Genomic DNA, 17,102 nt, shown 5'->3' on the forward strand with positions numbered 1-17,102 from the left:
AGTAGCACACTGCCATTACTGTCATTAACAACCCTGCCAACCTTTGTATCATCTGCAAACTTCGACATTAAGCCTGATATACCTTCATTAATATCATTGATAAATATACAAAACAACAGTGGACCTAACACCGAACCCTGTGGGACTCCACTAATAACATTAGTCCAAGAAGAGCAGCACCCATTGATTACCACCCTCTGTCTTCTCGCACTTAACCATCCTTTTATCCATTGTAGCAACTTACCCTTAATACCATTCTGCTCCAATTTGTACAATAGTCTTCCATGTGCAACAGTGTCAAAAGCTTTCCTGAAATCCAAATATATGATATCAAAATTATTTTTTGCATCCAGTTCCTTTGTAACCACATCATAATATCCTATCAGATTTGTCAGACAAGACTTTCCCTTAACAAACCCATGCTGTGTCTGAATTATTGCTGCAGTCTTGTCTAGATGATCCTGCAATGCATCTTTAACCAGTGACTCCATTATTTTACTCTGAACAGAAGTTAAACTAACTGGTCTGTAATTACTCGTATCATCCTTCGATCCCCCATTGTGAATTGGGGATACATTTGCACATCTCCAATCCGTGGGAACCTCTCCTGAGTCCAAGGATGCTCTCATAATTATGGCTAAGGGTTTGCTTAGTTGCTTTGCCGCCTCCTTTAATATAATTGGATAGATCCCATTCACCCCAGGTGCTTTTCTTATGTTTAACTTCAACAATTTATCCTCCACTTTGCTTTCAGTTATTACAAAATCATTAAATATCCTGCTACAATTTGATAACCTTCTGCAATTTTCAAACTTTAATAATTCCTCATGTGTGAATGTAGATGCAAAATACTCATTCAGTTTGTTTGCTATCTGAGCAGGATCATCAACAGTCGAACCATCGATGTCAAGTGGACCAATCAGATTCACATCCCCTTCCTTTTAGAGTTTATATAAGTAAAGAAATCCTTGCTGGTTTTCTTAGCATCTTTTGCCAAGGATTTCTCGTAATCTGCCTTCGCCTGCCTAACCTCCTTTGCGCCTGATTACAGACTAGCTTATATCTGCCATAGGCTTCTGAGTCGCTTGATAATTTATATGCATCCCATGCATTTTTCTTCTCTATTACGAGTCTCATTAGTTCATTAGATAACTATTTAGGCCTAAACCTTGAACAATATTTCTTAATAGGTATGAAACTTTTAGTAGCTTCTACTATTAATTCCTTGAATGCTTCCCAATTAGAATTTACTGTTGGTAACATCGTCAGTTTATCCCACTGTACAGAATTTAAAAACTGTCCGAGACCACTGTACTCACCTTTACGGAAGCAAAAACCCTTTCCTTTACCCCTGATGGTAATTAAATCTTTAAATAAATCCCACATCAGTACACTGTAATCACTGCCACCTAGTGGTTCCTTTATCTGCAAATTCTTAATACACGAATGATCACTGCTGATAATCAGATCAAGAGTATTACATTTTATGGTTGCCTCTTGAACATTGTTTCGAATGTTGATTCTATTCCTTGCAACGGGAATTGTGTGTCAACTCAATTGTAAAGGGTATTTCCTAGCTGTAAACATTTTTGTGAGATATTGGAGCTCTATGGCTAAATTGTCATGTAGAGAACTGTACTTTATAGCATTGTGGACCTGGGTGTAAAGGACGGACTTTTTTTAACTTGATTGGTGATGTGATTGAAAGTGTAAGTATTTGCCTTTGTGTGTCTTTCCTAAAAATTTTAGTCCTTAATTTAGTGCCTGTCTTATATAGTGTAAGATTAAGAAAATTGATCTTATTGTCTGCTTCTACTTCAAGGGTATAGTTTAGTCTTTTGTGTATTGCATTGAATTTATTAAAAAGACTATCAATAGTGGACTTGTCCCCTTTTAGTAACACATTGTCAGCTTAGAGCATATAAAGCTTTGCCTTGGAAAAAGTTGGAGTACTTGGTGTTCATTAGTAGCTAGGTAAATTTCCGATGGGGGGGGGTGAGAATCCTAATCCCATGGGGAGTCCAAATGTTTGTTAAAATATTGGTCTTGGAACCAAAAGTGTCTAGCATCAAGTAAAACTGATTCGAGCTCTAAAATACTACTAATATTAAGGGAAGTGCATTTAGCTAAGGCATTGTCTATTGTTAAAAGTTCATGTAAGGCATGTAATGTAAATTCCAGGTGTACATTAGTATATAAAGAAATGACATTGAAGGAGGATAAGATGTTGTTCACAGAAATTGTGGTAGTATTTATGTATTCAAAGGTTTGCCCGGTGTTGTAACCTCTAAATTTTGAAAATGTCATGAGGGGTAAAATAATTTTGATTAAGAAAGTTGATAAATTACAAAAGCAGATTTACTAAAAGAAATGATTGGGCATAAAGGGTGACCTGGTTATGATGTTTGATAATGCCAAACATATTTAACCCCAGGGGCTCACATCTGGTGAGTATGGGCTTGGCAAACCAAGGGTCCTGAGCTGTGGATATCTTTGTTCTTCTCTTTCTTTGTGTTTCCTTTCTACTCCCATCTCTCTCTCTCTCTCTCTCTCTCTCTCTCTCTCAGTAACTTTGGAATTTTTTTTTGGCTGGTGTGGTATAAGCCTCAGGCTTCCTTGCACCATATGGCTAATAATAATGATATGTGGGTGAACATTTGTATATATACCAATTTGCTGTAAAGTGTGGAAGCTAATTTCCTTGCTAGCGCTTAACCTCCTTAAAATGCTGTCCAATTTATTCTTTAATTTGGAGCTATTGTACATGTTATCGACTTTATAGGAGTGTGTGTGTGTGTGTGTGTGTGTGTGTGTGTGTGTGTGTGTGTGTGTGTGTGTGTGTGTGTGTGTGTGTGTGTGTGTGTGTGTGTGTGTGTGTGTGTGTCGGAGAGAATATGTTGCATTTTGTCTATATATGCTCTTTTATCTAAGATTGTAATTGTATCTCCTTTGTCTGCTTTTTGTAAGATAATATTCTGGTTTCCTCTTAGTTTACATATGTTGGAGAACTGTTGTTTACTCACGTTTGGTTTAGATACCAACTATGAGTTAATAATAGTGTTAATCTCTTGCATAATTTGGTATTTGTCTGGGTGGTTCTCTAACTTAGTTTGTAACTCGATAAACAATCCTTAATAGATTATCATTTATCGCAAAATTTAATCCATATTCTAAACCGGATAATTCGGCTGGGGAGAACGATTGTGACGAAATGTTAACGATAGAAGATTTTTGAGGAGTCTTTGATTTTTGTGTAAGCACGTTCCATTTTTTAAATGTTTTTGTTTCACATTGTTTAGCGCTACATGGTATTATCTCTGTAGCTTTTGTGTAATTCCTCCCGAATAATTGCAATTGAAGTTTGGTATGTGATATGTGGATATTTCTTACATGTATTCCTGGTAGAAACCCAAGTGAATTTTGGAATAAATGTTGTGTGCTAGGCATTTTTGCAAAAACGATATGTGAAGTTTACTTATAAAGTATTTAATGAGTATCCTGGAATAAAGGGATTTCTTATTAGGTGTATCTGTATCCATCAGGGAGTAAGACAGGAGAAATAGACTGTGTGGATGAGGTGTTATAATGAATGTTAAAAAATCCTGCAATGTGACATTTAGTTAATTAATAGAACTCCTTAATGTACCGTTATTTGAAATTCAACTTGATGAAATAATAGCAAAGCTTAATTATCAGTACTCACCTCAGATAATCCGCTTGTGACAATGTTAGTTGTGTGGTATTAAAGCAAAAGTATAGAAATTCAATTAAATTAAATTATGTAAGAATAGAGTTGTTTAAAAAAGAACATATCACACACCAAACGTCAATAATTTCAATTATTCAGGAGGAATTACCCAAAAGATTCCGAGATAAATACTTGTCTTTACACTAAATACACCACCTTAAATTTGTATTAAAAAGGAATATGACACCCAAAATATGGTCCAACTTTGTTAATTTTAATAACACATGTATCTAAGTAGTGCTGAACAACAAAAAATAAAATAAATTTTCTGTTTATACTCCGGAATGACCATACAGTCAGAGGAGTTCATAACATAGAGAGAATACAAGAAACAGTGCAGTATTCAGCAGTCACCTGCTTGAACCCTGGTCACTCAAGGCACGTGTACTTATGCACCCGTGAGCCTGACCAATAGGCTATGGTGGCCATGACACAGACATTTTAAAAAATGGAATGTGCTTACACAAAAATCAAAGACCCCTTAAAAATCTTCTACCATTAACATTTCATCACAATCGTTCTCCCCGGCTGAATTATGTGGTTTAGAATATGGATTTAATTTTGCGATAAACGATCATTACCCTATTAAGGATTGTATTATCGAGTTACAAATTAAATTAGAGAATCTCCTGGACAAATACCAAATTATGCAAGAGACTAATGCTATGATTAACTCACGGTTGGTATCTAAACCAAACATGGGTAAACAACAATTATCCAACATACGTAAACTAAGAGGAAACCAGAATATTATCATACAAAAAGCTGGCAAAGGAGACACTATTACGATCTTAGATAAAAGTGCGTACATAGACAAAATGCAACATATTCTCTCCGACACACACACACACTCCTATAAAGTCGATAACATGTAAATTAGCTCCAAATTAAAGAATAAATTGGACAGTATTTTAAGGAGGTTAAGCGCTAGCAAGGAAATTAGCTTCCACACTTTACAGCAAATTGGTATATATAGCAACGTCCACCCACATATCATTATTATTAGCCATATGGTGCAAGGAAGCCTGAGGCTTATACCACACCAGCCAAAAAAAAATTCCAAAGTTACCGAGAGAGAGAGAGAGAGAGATGGGAGTAGAAAGGAAACACCAAGAAAGAGAAGAACAAAGATATCCAGCTCAGGACCCTTGGTTTGCCAAGCCCATACTCACCAGATGTGAGCCCCTGGGGTTAAATATGTTTGGCATTATCAAACATCATAACCAGGCCACCACTTATGCCCAATCATTTCTTTTAGTAAATCCGCTTTTGTAATTTATCAACTTTCTTAGTCAAAATTATTTTACCCATCATGAAGTTTTCAAAATTTAGAGTTTACAACACCGGGCAAACCTTTGAATACATAAATACTACCACAATTTCTGTGAACAACATCTTATCCTCCTTCAATGTCATTTCTTTATATACTAATGTTCACTTGGAATTTACATTACATGCCTTACATGAACTTTTAACAATAGACAATACCTTAGCTAAATCTTTAATATTAGTAGTATTTTAGAGCTCGCATCAGTTTTACTTGATGCTAGACACTTTTGATTCCAAGACCAAATATTTTAATAAACATTCGGACTCCCCATGGGATTAGGATTCTCAGCCCCCCATCAGAAATTTACCTAGCTACTGTTGAACACCAAGTACTCCAACCTTTTCCTACAGGCATTAAGCTTTATATGCGCTATGCTGACAATGTGTTACTAATTGGAGACATGTCCACTATTGATTGTCTTTTTATTAAATTTAATGCAATACACGAAAGACTAAAATATACCCTTGAAGTAGAAGCAGACAATAAGATCAATTTTCTTAATCTTACAGTATAAAAGACAGGCACTAAATTAGGGACTAAAATTTATAGGAAGGACACACACATACAGGCAAATACTTAACTTTCAATCACATCACCCACTCAGTACAAAAAAAAAGTCTGTCCTTTACTAAAACCCAGCTCCAGAACGCTATAAATTGCAGTTTTCTACATGATAATTTAGCCATAGAATTACAATATCTCACAAAAACGTTTACAGCTAGGAAATACCCTTTACAGTTGATCTGACACACAATTCCCATTGCAAGAAATAGGATCAATATTCAAAATAACCACATCATTAATCAGAACCCCAAACAAAACACGCGTATTGTTCTCCCCTATCACAGTCAACTTGCAAGGCAACTTCATCAAGTATTTACTGATACAGATATAACATTAATATTTTCATCATACAACAAACTGGGAACTATGATACATATAAAGAAACACACGAATATTCAATAAGTGCCATCAACATTGTTTACTTGATTAAATGCCAATCTGATTGTAACGCATTTTATATCGGAAGTATTACCACTAAATATGGCACAATTAAAACTTCTAATACATGTGCATATTATGGTTACAACAGCTTTAGTACTAATCAAGCAGGCATGGAACATATGCAACAAGTGCATTCCCATAATCATGACCTTCTAATCGATTCAGCCATTACAATCATTAAATAAAATGAAGTTATAGAATGGTGTCGCCGTAATACCAAGTTACATGTTCCAAATACGAAACTTCCAGTAAACTTTTCCCCCATCTGGAACCATGCACATGTCAATTTCCCACATGTCTTGAAATGCATCCTGGGAACTTAAGATTTCTTTAAATACATATATCCTTTTACGACTGCCAGCCGAAGATGTCATCCGTCATGACTATTGGCTTTATTTATTAGTTCTTCACAGTTTAATAATTTTTAATCATTTTATAGAGGCAACCACAGGATGAGCCAGTGCATTTCTAATCAACTTTTAATTTATGCTTTCTTTTTTAAACAACTCTTGTTCTTTCATAATTTAATTTAATTGAATTTCCATAATTTTCTCTTTAATACCACACAACTAAGCAGATTATCTGAAGTGGATACTGTCAGTTAAGCTTTGCTATTATTTCATCAAGTTGAATATAATAAATATTTAAATTAATACTTGAATATATTTGTTAATGTTAGTTGCAAATTAAATTTGAGGCATTTAATTTACTACTTTTTTGCATTGATGCAAAGTTCAAATTAAATACCTCAAATGATACCATGAAACCTAACTCAGCAAGGGAAATAATGCCATTCAAGGACATAAACCTTAATCAGATCTACTTGCAGGTTCCTTATGTCCAGACACTGCATTTTGCAAAATTGAAGCAATTCTGGATAAGAACACACCCTTTCCTTTCTTCACCAGTCTCATCGTCCTTCTCTGCACCCTTTCCAGCAGATCTATATCCTTCATAAAATGAAGCCTCCAAACCTGTATACAGAAATTAAGTGCTCTAACCATGGCCTTGTACAATTGTACAAAGGCATAATCACTTCCTTTTCCTTGCTAGAAAAGTTCTTGTATATTATTGAAAAAACCTCAAGGAACTGGCTGTACTTGCAGCCTCTCTGCACTGCTCAGAGAATTTCATATCTGATTGCACAACTACCCCCAGATCTTTTTTGTTTTCTACTATGCTGAGTACTCTGTGATACCACAGAGTTGGTATTTTAATCTAGGATTTCTGCTACCCGTAGCAGTACCTTACTTTTGTTGCTGTTAAACGTCAACTGCTATTTCTCAGAGTATTGGCCTAATTCTTTTAGATCTTGTTGTAGTAGCTTAGCTTGATTACTGTCATTAACCATCCAGCCAACCTTTATATCATATGCTCAATTGTGGAAGATGGTTGGAGCTCCATCAAGGCAATGCTCCCTCACATAATGCACTCTCTGTTCATTAGTTTCTTCTGGCCAAAAAATAAATCCCTATGTGTCAACATGCACCCTACTTATCCACCCGACCTAGCCTCTTGCAGCTTTTTTCTCTCTTCCCTAAACTGAAAAGTGTACTTAAGGGAACCCATTCTCAGTCCATTGAAGACATTCAGAAAAAAACATGACCAAAGTGTTAAAAGAGCTTACAGCAGATCACTTCCAGAAATCTTTCTGTGCTTGAATGGAACAGTGTGTGCATGCCCAAGGCAATGGTTTTGAAGGGGATAACATGTAAGGTATTTCATTAGATTTATTTTATTGCAAAAGTTCATTATTTAATAATCATACCTTGTATTACATTTATTATAAAAACAAAATGTGGTGTTCATATTGTTAATGGTCATTTAATCACTCTCAGTGCTTCTGTTGGCCTCTTTTTCCCACCCTCTATTTCTCATATATTTGATGTCTGTTCTATATTTTCTGTATTTCTTATAATTTTTTGTTTTTGCTCTTGATCAGTGCAGTATCTATATATTAATACGGAAGCTGTTTTCTTGAGGCAGCCATTGTGAACTATATAGGCCTAACTGATCTGGCTGAAGGTGGTCTCAAATTGGAAGATATTTCTTCCTATGCGTGCAGAAAAATGGGAAAATATAAAAATTCTGAATAGTTTTATTTTATGGAACAGGCCAGAAACTCTCCATAAAATACTATTATTTTGCAATAATTAATCATTCTCTCTTAAAGATCGGATTGCAAATATAATTTAAATATTAAAAACATTGCATTAGTGGTGAATAGAAAGAAAGGGAAAAAAAAAAAAGAAATGTCTTATATTATATGCGGACACCATTTTCATTAGCTACATAGCAGTGATAGTCATACTCACTAGGGCGAGTGAGTAGCATACTTACCTGGCTCTGGGAATGCTGATCAGGCTGAAAGTGGTCTCAGATTGAAGATATTTCTTTCTAGGTGTGCATTCAATGCATACTGGCTTACCTGCTCACAACAAAACATGGACTAAATTTCTTTAGGACAACTAGAGAAAAACTCTGCTAGAAATTGCAAAATTTTTGCAATGAGGACTGCTAGTAATATAGTAAAGTACCTGTCTGTTGGATGATTTTTTTTTTTAATGTTAATTGGGCCTTTATATGTTAAGTACTATATTTCCTCTGTATTTTTGTCCTGTATTTTCCTATATCTTCGGGTACTTTGTCTTGTTTTTGTTCTAAAATTTGTCCCATTTTTAGTTGACAGAAACAATGCACTCTCAAAATTAACCACATATGATTGTGTATCTGACCTTTCGTTGAAGTATTAACATGTGTGTAGATGTTAATACTTCAACCAATTCTACAGTATTAACACTTACGCTGTTTTGTGTGGGGATCGTTTTTTTTTTTTTTTTTTTTTCCTTGACTTTACTCAAAAATCCTTCTATTTGGCTGGAGTAACTCTGACTGCTTTCTAAAGTAATTTTTTGCCAGTTTCTATTAAAAATTTGAGAAGCCTCTTTATGTTACTATAAATCTGGCAATTCATATCAATTCAATCTTTTTTGAATTTCTAGGGAATTTATTAAATGTATAATGAAATAATATATAACTTATTTTGTAGGTTCAGTTTCAGTTTGTGCTGTTGACAGATACACTCTACTCTCCTTTGTCACCTGATATGTTACAAACTGAGGATCTTGAGGATAATTTAGATCGACCATGCCCACGCACAGTTGTAGCTGTTGAAGTACAGGACACTAAAAATGGAGCTACACATTATTGGACTTTATGGAAACTACGGTATGTCATTAATTAACGTCTGTGCAAGAGAAAAGACAGGATCATAGATTTGTGTGTTTTTAGAAAAATTTTATGGGACAAAATATATTTCTTCATAACAAATGTGATGAATGAGAGTGTTTAGTGGAAAATTTACATGATTATTGTGAAAACTGGCACTGAGCCTTGAGTCCTTGTGTACCCCCCCAACTGTGGAAGGTGGCACACAGTACCTCATGTCTTCCACAGTCAAGTGTGACAGCTGTGCTTCCTCAGCATAATCTGACTTTTTCCCCCAGCTCATTTTAGATATGGATGATAAAATTCTGTGATCACTGGTTGACAGATATCCCTATGTGGTTTACAGTAACTGGTTCATAAGAACACCTGCATGATCTGAGTTCAAATGTAAGAAATCATCTCCAAAATGAGTTATTTAAATATAGATTTATCTGCCAAACACTTCTTCAGTATTCTGAAGATAAGTCCTCAAAAATCGTCTCCAGTTATATAATTTTAGACCAAAGCTGAAAAATTCTTTCTAGTAAAACATTATTTGCTGAAATTTCTATTTCCTCTTTTATTCCCAGTAAGTAAACAAATTGTTCCTCAGCAATTCTGTCATATACATTATGACAAAGGGAGTATTGCTGTGATGGATCTACTAGAAGTCTCTTTCATGGTGTTTTAAAACAATTAGCTAGCAGGTAATTAGTTCCATGTAGCAGCTGATTCCATATCCCCTATAAGTTCTGTGCTTACTGGATTCCTCTGAATCATACTCTATTATTAAAAGTTCGATCACAAATTATTTAAAAAAGTATCATTCTGCAAGGGAGGTCTTCTCTTTCTTTTTCTCTTTAATTCCTCCTCCCCTATTCATTAACTAGTGATCTGAATGTACAGTACATTTTATAATTTTATCCATATTATTAATAGCTTTTCCATTTTCGATATAGCACCTGAACGCTGTTTTGTGATCACTGTTGATCCAAAATGCATTAATCCATTAACATGTTCTTTTATATCCTCCCTGTCATTTAAATTAGCATTCACTGTTGAAGCAGCGAGACCTAATTCCCGTGAAATAGATGACAAACTTTGTCCTGCTTCTTACTTCTTAATTTCATCTTCATTTCTAAATCAATTTTGTTCTGTTTCCTAGCACTGCTACCACTTGCACTTTCCGTTGGTAATTTTTCCCTTCACCATTGTAATAGGTAAATAGAAATGAAGAGAAGATTCTGAAAATTCATGTTTTTTCTTTGATTGGAGATTTCAGTGAAGGGAAAACACATTTCACTGTAATAACTTAAAAACCCACACAATTCCAGTTATTGGGATTATTGCGAATGTAGTAAGATCAAATTTACTCCTGTTTATAATAGATTGCACTAATAGAAAAGGAGGAATTTTTGAGAGTGTGAACGACTTGTATACATACGATTGTGAAAAAGAAATACGTGGCTTGGAGATGTTGAACTAGTCCCCAAAGGTCATCATTACCTTTGGGGACTAGTTTACAGGATACTGACAGGCAAGATATTGATATCGATAGTTCAACTATTGATGATCCTGCTCAGGTAGCTAACAAACTAAATGAATATTTTGCATTGACATTCACACATGAGGAGTTATTCAGCGAATGCCAGAGGTGTATTCAACTCTGGCAGTAAGCTAGATAATCTTGTAATAACTGAGAGTAAAGTGGAGAAATTGTTGAAGATAAACACAAGAAAGACACTTGGGGTGGATGGGATCTATCCAGTTATATTAAAGGAGGCAGCAAAGGAAGTAAGCAAACCCTTAGCCATAATTATGAGAGCTTCCTTGGACCCAGAGGAGGTACCCATAGACTGGAGATGTGCATATGTGACCCCAATTCACAAAGGAGGATCAAAGGCTGACACAAGTAATTATAAACCTATGAATTTAACTTCTGTTCCAGGAAAATTAATGGAGGCACTGATTAAAGAAGCACTGCAGGATCATCTAGACAAGACTTCAGTTATAGCTCGGACACAGTATAGTTTTGTTAAGGGAAGGTCTTGCCTGACCAATTTCATTGGATACTATGATGCAGTCACAAAAGAACTGGATGCAGGGAATAACTTTGATATTATATATTTGGATCTTAGAATGGCTTTTGATACTGTTGCACATTATTTTTTTATTATTATTAGCCATATGGTGCAAGGAAGCCTAAGGCTTATGCTGCACCAGCAAAAAAAAAAACTTCCGAGTTACCCTGAGAGAGAGAGAGAGAGAGAGAGAGAGAGAGAGAGAGAGAGAGAGAGAAGTAGAAAGGAATCACCAAGAAAGAGAAGAATGATGATACCTAGCTCAGGACCCTAGGTGTGCAATGCCCATACTAACCAGATGTGAGCTGCACAAATTGGAGCAGTGTGGCATTGGAGGCAAATTGCTGCTATGGATAAAGGGATGGTTTGAGGGGGGAGAAGACAGAGAGTGGTAATCAATGGACACTGCTCATCGTGGACTAATGTTATTAGTGGAGTCCCTCAGGGTTCAGTATACCATCATATTGATGATGGTATATCAAGCTTAATGTCCAAGTTTGCAGATGATACAAAGGTTGGCAGGGTTGTTAAGGACACTACTGACACTATGCTGCTACAACAGGATCTGGAAAGGTTGAGCAGATGGGCTGAGAGGTGGCAAATGAAGTTTAACATTGACATTATGTAAAGTACTACATATGGGAAACAGCAACCCCAGAGCAACGTATCAACTCTGTGGTACTACACTGACAGTGGTAGAGAATGAAAAGGACCTGGGGGTAATTGTGCAGGCAGATATGAAGTCCTCTGAGCAGTGCAGAAGGGCTGCAAGAATAGCTCACGGTGTCTTGTCAATGATATACAGAAATTTTTCCAGCAGGGATAAGTTGGTGATTATTCCCTTGTATAAGGCAATGATCAGGCCCAACCTTGGGTACTGTATACTGGTCTGGAGGCCTCATTTCAAGAAGGATGCAGAGCTGCTAGAACGGGTAAGAGAAGAGCAACAAGATTAGTGAATGGAACAAAGGGTTGCTCTTACGAAGAAAGGCTTAAATTTTGCAAATTACAGTGTCTAGAGACTAGGCACCGGTGAGATGATCTGATAGTGGTGTATAAAGCCCTGAATGGTTTGAGCATGCTCAATGCCGATGGGATTCTTCCTCTTGCTCAGAATAATCACCTGAGAGGGCTTAAATTCAGATTGAGGAAAGACAGATGTAGGATAGATGTGCGGAAATTTGCCTTTAGCCAGCGGGTAGTTGGTTGGTGGAACAGACTTCCATCCCTTGTTGTGGTAGTTGATAGCCTAAATAAATTTAAGGCTGAGCTGGACAGGTATTTCGAACGAACGGAGGGGTGAAATGGAAGTTTTTTTTTGGCTGATGTTGCATAAGCTTGCTTTCTTGCATCATATGCTAATGCTAAGATAAGCACATCAGCAATTTATCGAATTGGACAGTTCAATGTAGTACTTGGCAAGAAAATATGAGTGTTTGATTGTGGATCAGTTGATTGATGGATCATACATTTATGACATCAGCATGTAACATGATATTGTTGATTAGGGACTATATTAATAGTGGGGATGAGTCATTGTCTATGTTAGATAAGTTGGATCAAGCAGTGTGCAAAATTAGAAATGAAAGGTGCCCAAGAATGGATTTACTGGAGGGGGGGAATAGTAAATGAAAGGTTTTATTGTCGTATTGTAATTGATTGTATTGAAAGGTGTTACTGTCCTTTAAATTAGCATTCACTGTTGAAGCAGAGAGACAATTCCCGTGCAATAGGTGACAAAATTTGTCATTTATTGGTTTAACATTAGTCTTAGGAATTATTACTTCCCACACCCCTGAAAGAATTCGATGCCAAAAGTATTGTTAAAATCACTCTTGAAATATAAAAATAATTATAGCTAATATTGGCCAGTTGCACTGCTTCAAGATTTAGGGATAGTTTATGAGCAGTTGCTGGCTGGAAATAAGAGAATATACAAGACAGAATATGCCTGTATCTGGGTTTACCTGTGGATGTGGAACAGAAAATGTAGTTCATACTGTCCTTGCCTGTATTAAACACTCTGAAAATAATTGAGCATTCGACGTCTCTCTAGATTTTGCTGGTGCCTTTGACACAATAGATTAGAACAGTGTGTTAATGATGTTAAGAATGGCAAAATGGCAGGTAATGATGGCATTGGGGACTATCTTACAGGATATTGACTGGCAAGATAAGAACATCAGCAGAAATAACTTACGAAATAGGATAGGTTAATGTATTACTTGGCAGGATCTATGAGTACAATTCTGGATCAATTGATTGGTGGACCATACATTTATGACTTATTAGCATGCCATTACCCATTAAGCCAAAACCTGCAGCAGTGAGGGTATAAGATATACTTATATCCTCAGGGCATAAGTAAATCCTGTAATCGAGACTATAAAAGATAATCCATTAGACTCTTTTTCATCAAACCACCTGCTAATGAGATTAAGTAAACCACAGTATGTATATATATATATATATATATCGAAGTGATCTTTTGCCATAGTGATTTTGCAAAGACAGCTGGTGTTTACATGCTATTGTTATTTTCTGTATAAAAATTAACCATAAAACAAAATTCTTTGAATTAGATCTAAGTTTGATTTACTGTAACTTTTAATTCTACTATTTAATTCTAATAAAAAAAATATTAAGAATTCCGTAATAATAATAACCATCAGTTACTATCTTTGCAGTTACTGAAGAAGTGGTAAGAAAATACCACAAAATGTTTGATGCCATTATATACATATTTCTAATTCAGAATTAAACATCAAGTGCACTTCAGTAAACTTCCATGTACCTTTGGTAGCATGTAGAATGTCAAGATTTTAGCTGATTTCATTCCAAATGTTTTGAAGTATCTCTTGAGAAATGGAAGTAATTGCCTGTTTTTTAACTGTGCAATGTTATTTTTTTAAATTATTATTATTTATTTATTTATTTTTTTTTTTTTTTTGCCTATGCCTTTTCCTTTACATAGCCCCATACAAAGAAATCCATAGGGTTGATATCTCAAGAACAAAGAGGCCATAGAATCGTGCCATCCCAGTTGATCCATCAGTTAGAAAATTTATTTATTGAGGAAATCATGCACATGCAAACTCCATTGCGATGGCACCCCATCTTGCATATAATTTTTATTTATTTATTTTATTTACTTTCCAGCTGAGGTGCAGCATACAATTCGAGCATATCTAGGTAATTTGCAGAGTTGACAGTTTTTTTTGTAGAAGAAAAATGGCTCAGTCACCTGGCTGAAGAACAGTGTGCATACCACACATTTACCTTGAGACTCTCACACTTGTGTTCATGAAGTGAGTGAACTGAGTTGGGATTTTCAGATCTCCTTATGCAACAATTGTGTCTGTTAACTTTACTAGACAGGTCGAATGTCACATCATCACTGAACACAAAATTTTCCAGAAAGTGCTCATCTTTGTCTATACAGTTGAGAATATGAACAGTAAATTTCTCTTATTGTAGTTTATTGCGAGGCTTAATTTCCTGAATGATTTTCACTTTGTAAGCATAAACTTTCAATCCCTTGCAAATCACCCTGTATAGTGTTGCTCACAGTATTTGCAGCTGCAGGCTTGCTTGGTGGATAGATTTTGTAAGACTTTGGGTAAACACTTCCTTAATTTTTGAAACTTTATCTGCATATACACTAGGCCTACCTGCTCCTTTCTGGTGTCACACATTGCTGGGTCCTTAAAACTGTTTCAACTATTGCTTCATTGATTCACCTACATGTAGGTGAAAACATCTCTTTATAGTCACTGGAGATTTGGTATCACACAGCCACAATGTGCACATTGCCAATTTAATGCTGTACTGTTGAAATGCTTGCTGGGATGAAGGTTGCCAACCACATGAGAAAAAATTCATTGAGCCGCTTTGATAACTGCAGCAAACCATTTTAAGTTACCTATTACAATAAAATTTTAATTGAACTTCATAATCAGATGAATAATTTATAGACACCCTGTATAAGACTACTTTAGGGAATTAACTATAATAGTGCGATCCAGCATGGGGTGAATACTGTGTAAGGTAGTTAAAGGCTGTCCACAGGGATCAGTGTTTGTCCTCTTGTGGAACCTGGTATTAGAAGATTGCCTACATCAGGATATACTTAACATAACAATGATTTCATGCACAGATGACCTCATTATGTTGGTTGAAGGAGGGATCCAGGCAGGAAATAGAGAGAGATCAGAAATTTTGATTCAAGATTTGGATCATGGTGTAAACGTTGTGAGCCAACTGTATCCATTTCAAAGACACATATTATAATAATGAAAAGATGCTTAGCAAGGATTAGGCTGCCAGTAATTAGGTTAAATGGTAAGTTTACCAGTAGTACATTAACTCAAGTATCTAGGGGTACTTTAACCCCTGGACCTCAGGCTGTGAAGGGCTTCAACAACAATAGTGTTAATTTTTCTTTTACAATAAAGAGTATTTATTTATTTACTTTTGGACCCTATGCTGTCATTCAACAGCTATGTTTTATACATGAGAGACAAGACTAGGAAATTTATAGCAGTGATATCAAGAATTATAAGATTGGAATGGGGAATATGTGACAAAGCTTTGCATATTCTGTATGATTGCATTTTTGTCCTGATTATTACATACGCATGCTCAGCTTGGTTTAGGTAAGTAGTCTATGGCAGTTATGAGGAAACTCAGCTTGATACAGAGTAACACTGCTAAAAATTACTCTGGCTTGTAGAAAGGTGGCTATGCAGATACTTGAAGTTAATAGGCGGAAAAATGCCATTAGATTTTGATGTAATCTTTAGAGGTCTGTCCTGCTACATAAGTCAGGGTGTTGAACATAGGTTTCAAGGCCAGTGATCATTCTGTAGATCATTGGCCAATATAGCCAATGATCTATTGAAGGAGAATGGATAGATGGCAGGAAAATTTGATGGAAAATAAGATGGCAGACATTAAAAAAGCCAAAAGAAGTGTTGCTGGAAGAAGTTGTATTTAAGTGGTATTCACAGCAATGATCAAGTGGTGTTGGCATGCATCACCATTGCCACCTTATAAACGTATTGTCTTTTTATGGTTTTTAAATAAAGGCTGTACAGTGATATATATATATTTTTTTTTTTTTTTTTTTTTTTCCATCAGCACTATCTATATCATTAAATTTTCCATTTATTTGTCTTCTAAGTTTTTTTGTCTTTTAGGACCATCTTTTGCTACACTAATCTGGATTATTGCTTAATCCGGATTATTGAGGGTGTACTGTATAAATTTTTCAAACTTGTTTCATATAATTTCATATCTATTTAAGCACGAATTATCATTACATCTTTCAGTAAGTGCTGCTATCTCTTGTCTGTTTTTTACAAGTAATTATAGACACTGCTTACAATAGCTTATAAAATAGCTTATAAAATTGGAGAAGGATTGTGACTCTTGGCTGTTATTGTCCTATTTGAGCTTAAAGCAAAAATTCTCTGAAATTTAGATTGAGAAGTTGAACATATTGAATGAAGAAGCGAATCATAACTAGATGCAGGAGATGTTATTGCATCACAGAAAGCAGTAATGATGAGCTTTTTATATATATATATATATATATATATATATTTTTTTTTTTTTTTTAATGAGGCTGCATGTGAATGCCTCAGCCTATTGGGAATGTCACTGAGATCACAATTAAATTGCAGAACAATACACTTGAACTGGAGAAGTGTAATATCTCTTCATTTTATTA

General features: G+C 35.4%; 1 protein-coding gene across 4 annotated transcripts in view; it reads left to right on the plus strand.

Annotated features, from left to right (window-relative positions):
- Positions 1-17,102, plus strand: part of unc-104 (kinesin family member unc-104) — a 1,041,320-nt gene that overhangs the window by 497,303 nt on the left and 526,915 nt on the right. For all 4 annotated transcript variants that reach the window (XM_090382707.1, XM_090382708.1, XM_090382709.1 and 1 more), the window contains exon 22: positions 9,133-9,311. In XM_090382707.1, the coding sequence (XP_090238833.1) occupies positions 9,133-9,311 (179 nt within the window). The remainder of the gene's footprint in view (positions 1-9,132; positions 9,312-17,102) is intronic.

Source organism: Mastigoproctus giganteus, chromosome 10, assembly GCF_048544385.1.
Source record: "Mastigoproctus giganteus isolate SK-2022 chromosome 10, ASM4854438v1, whole genome shotgun sequence".
Classification (NCBI taxonomy): Eukaryota; Metazoa; Arthropoda; class Arachnida; order Uropygi; family Thelyphonidae; genus Mastigoproctus; species Mastigoproctus giganteus.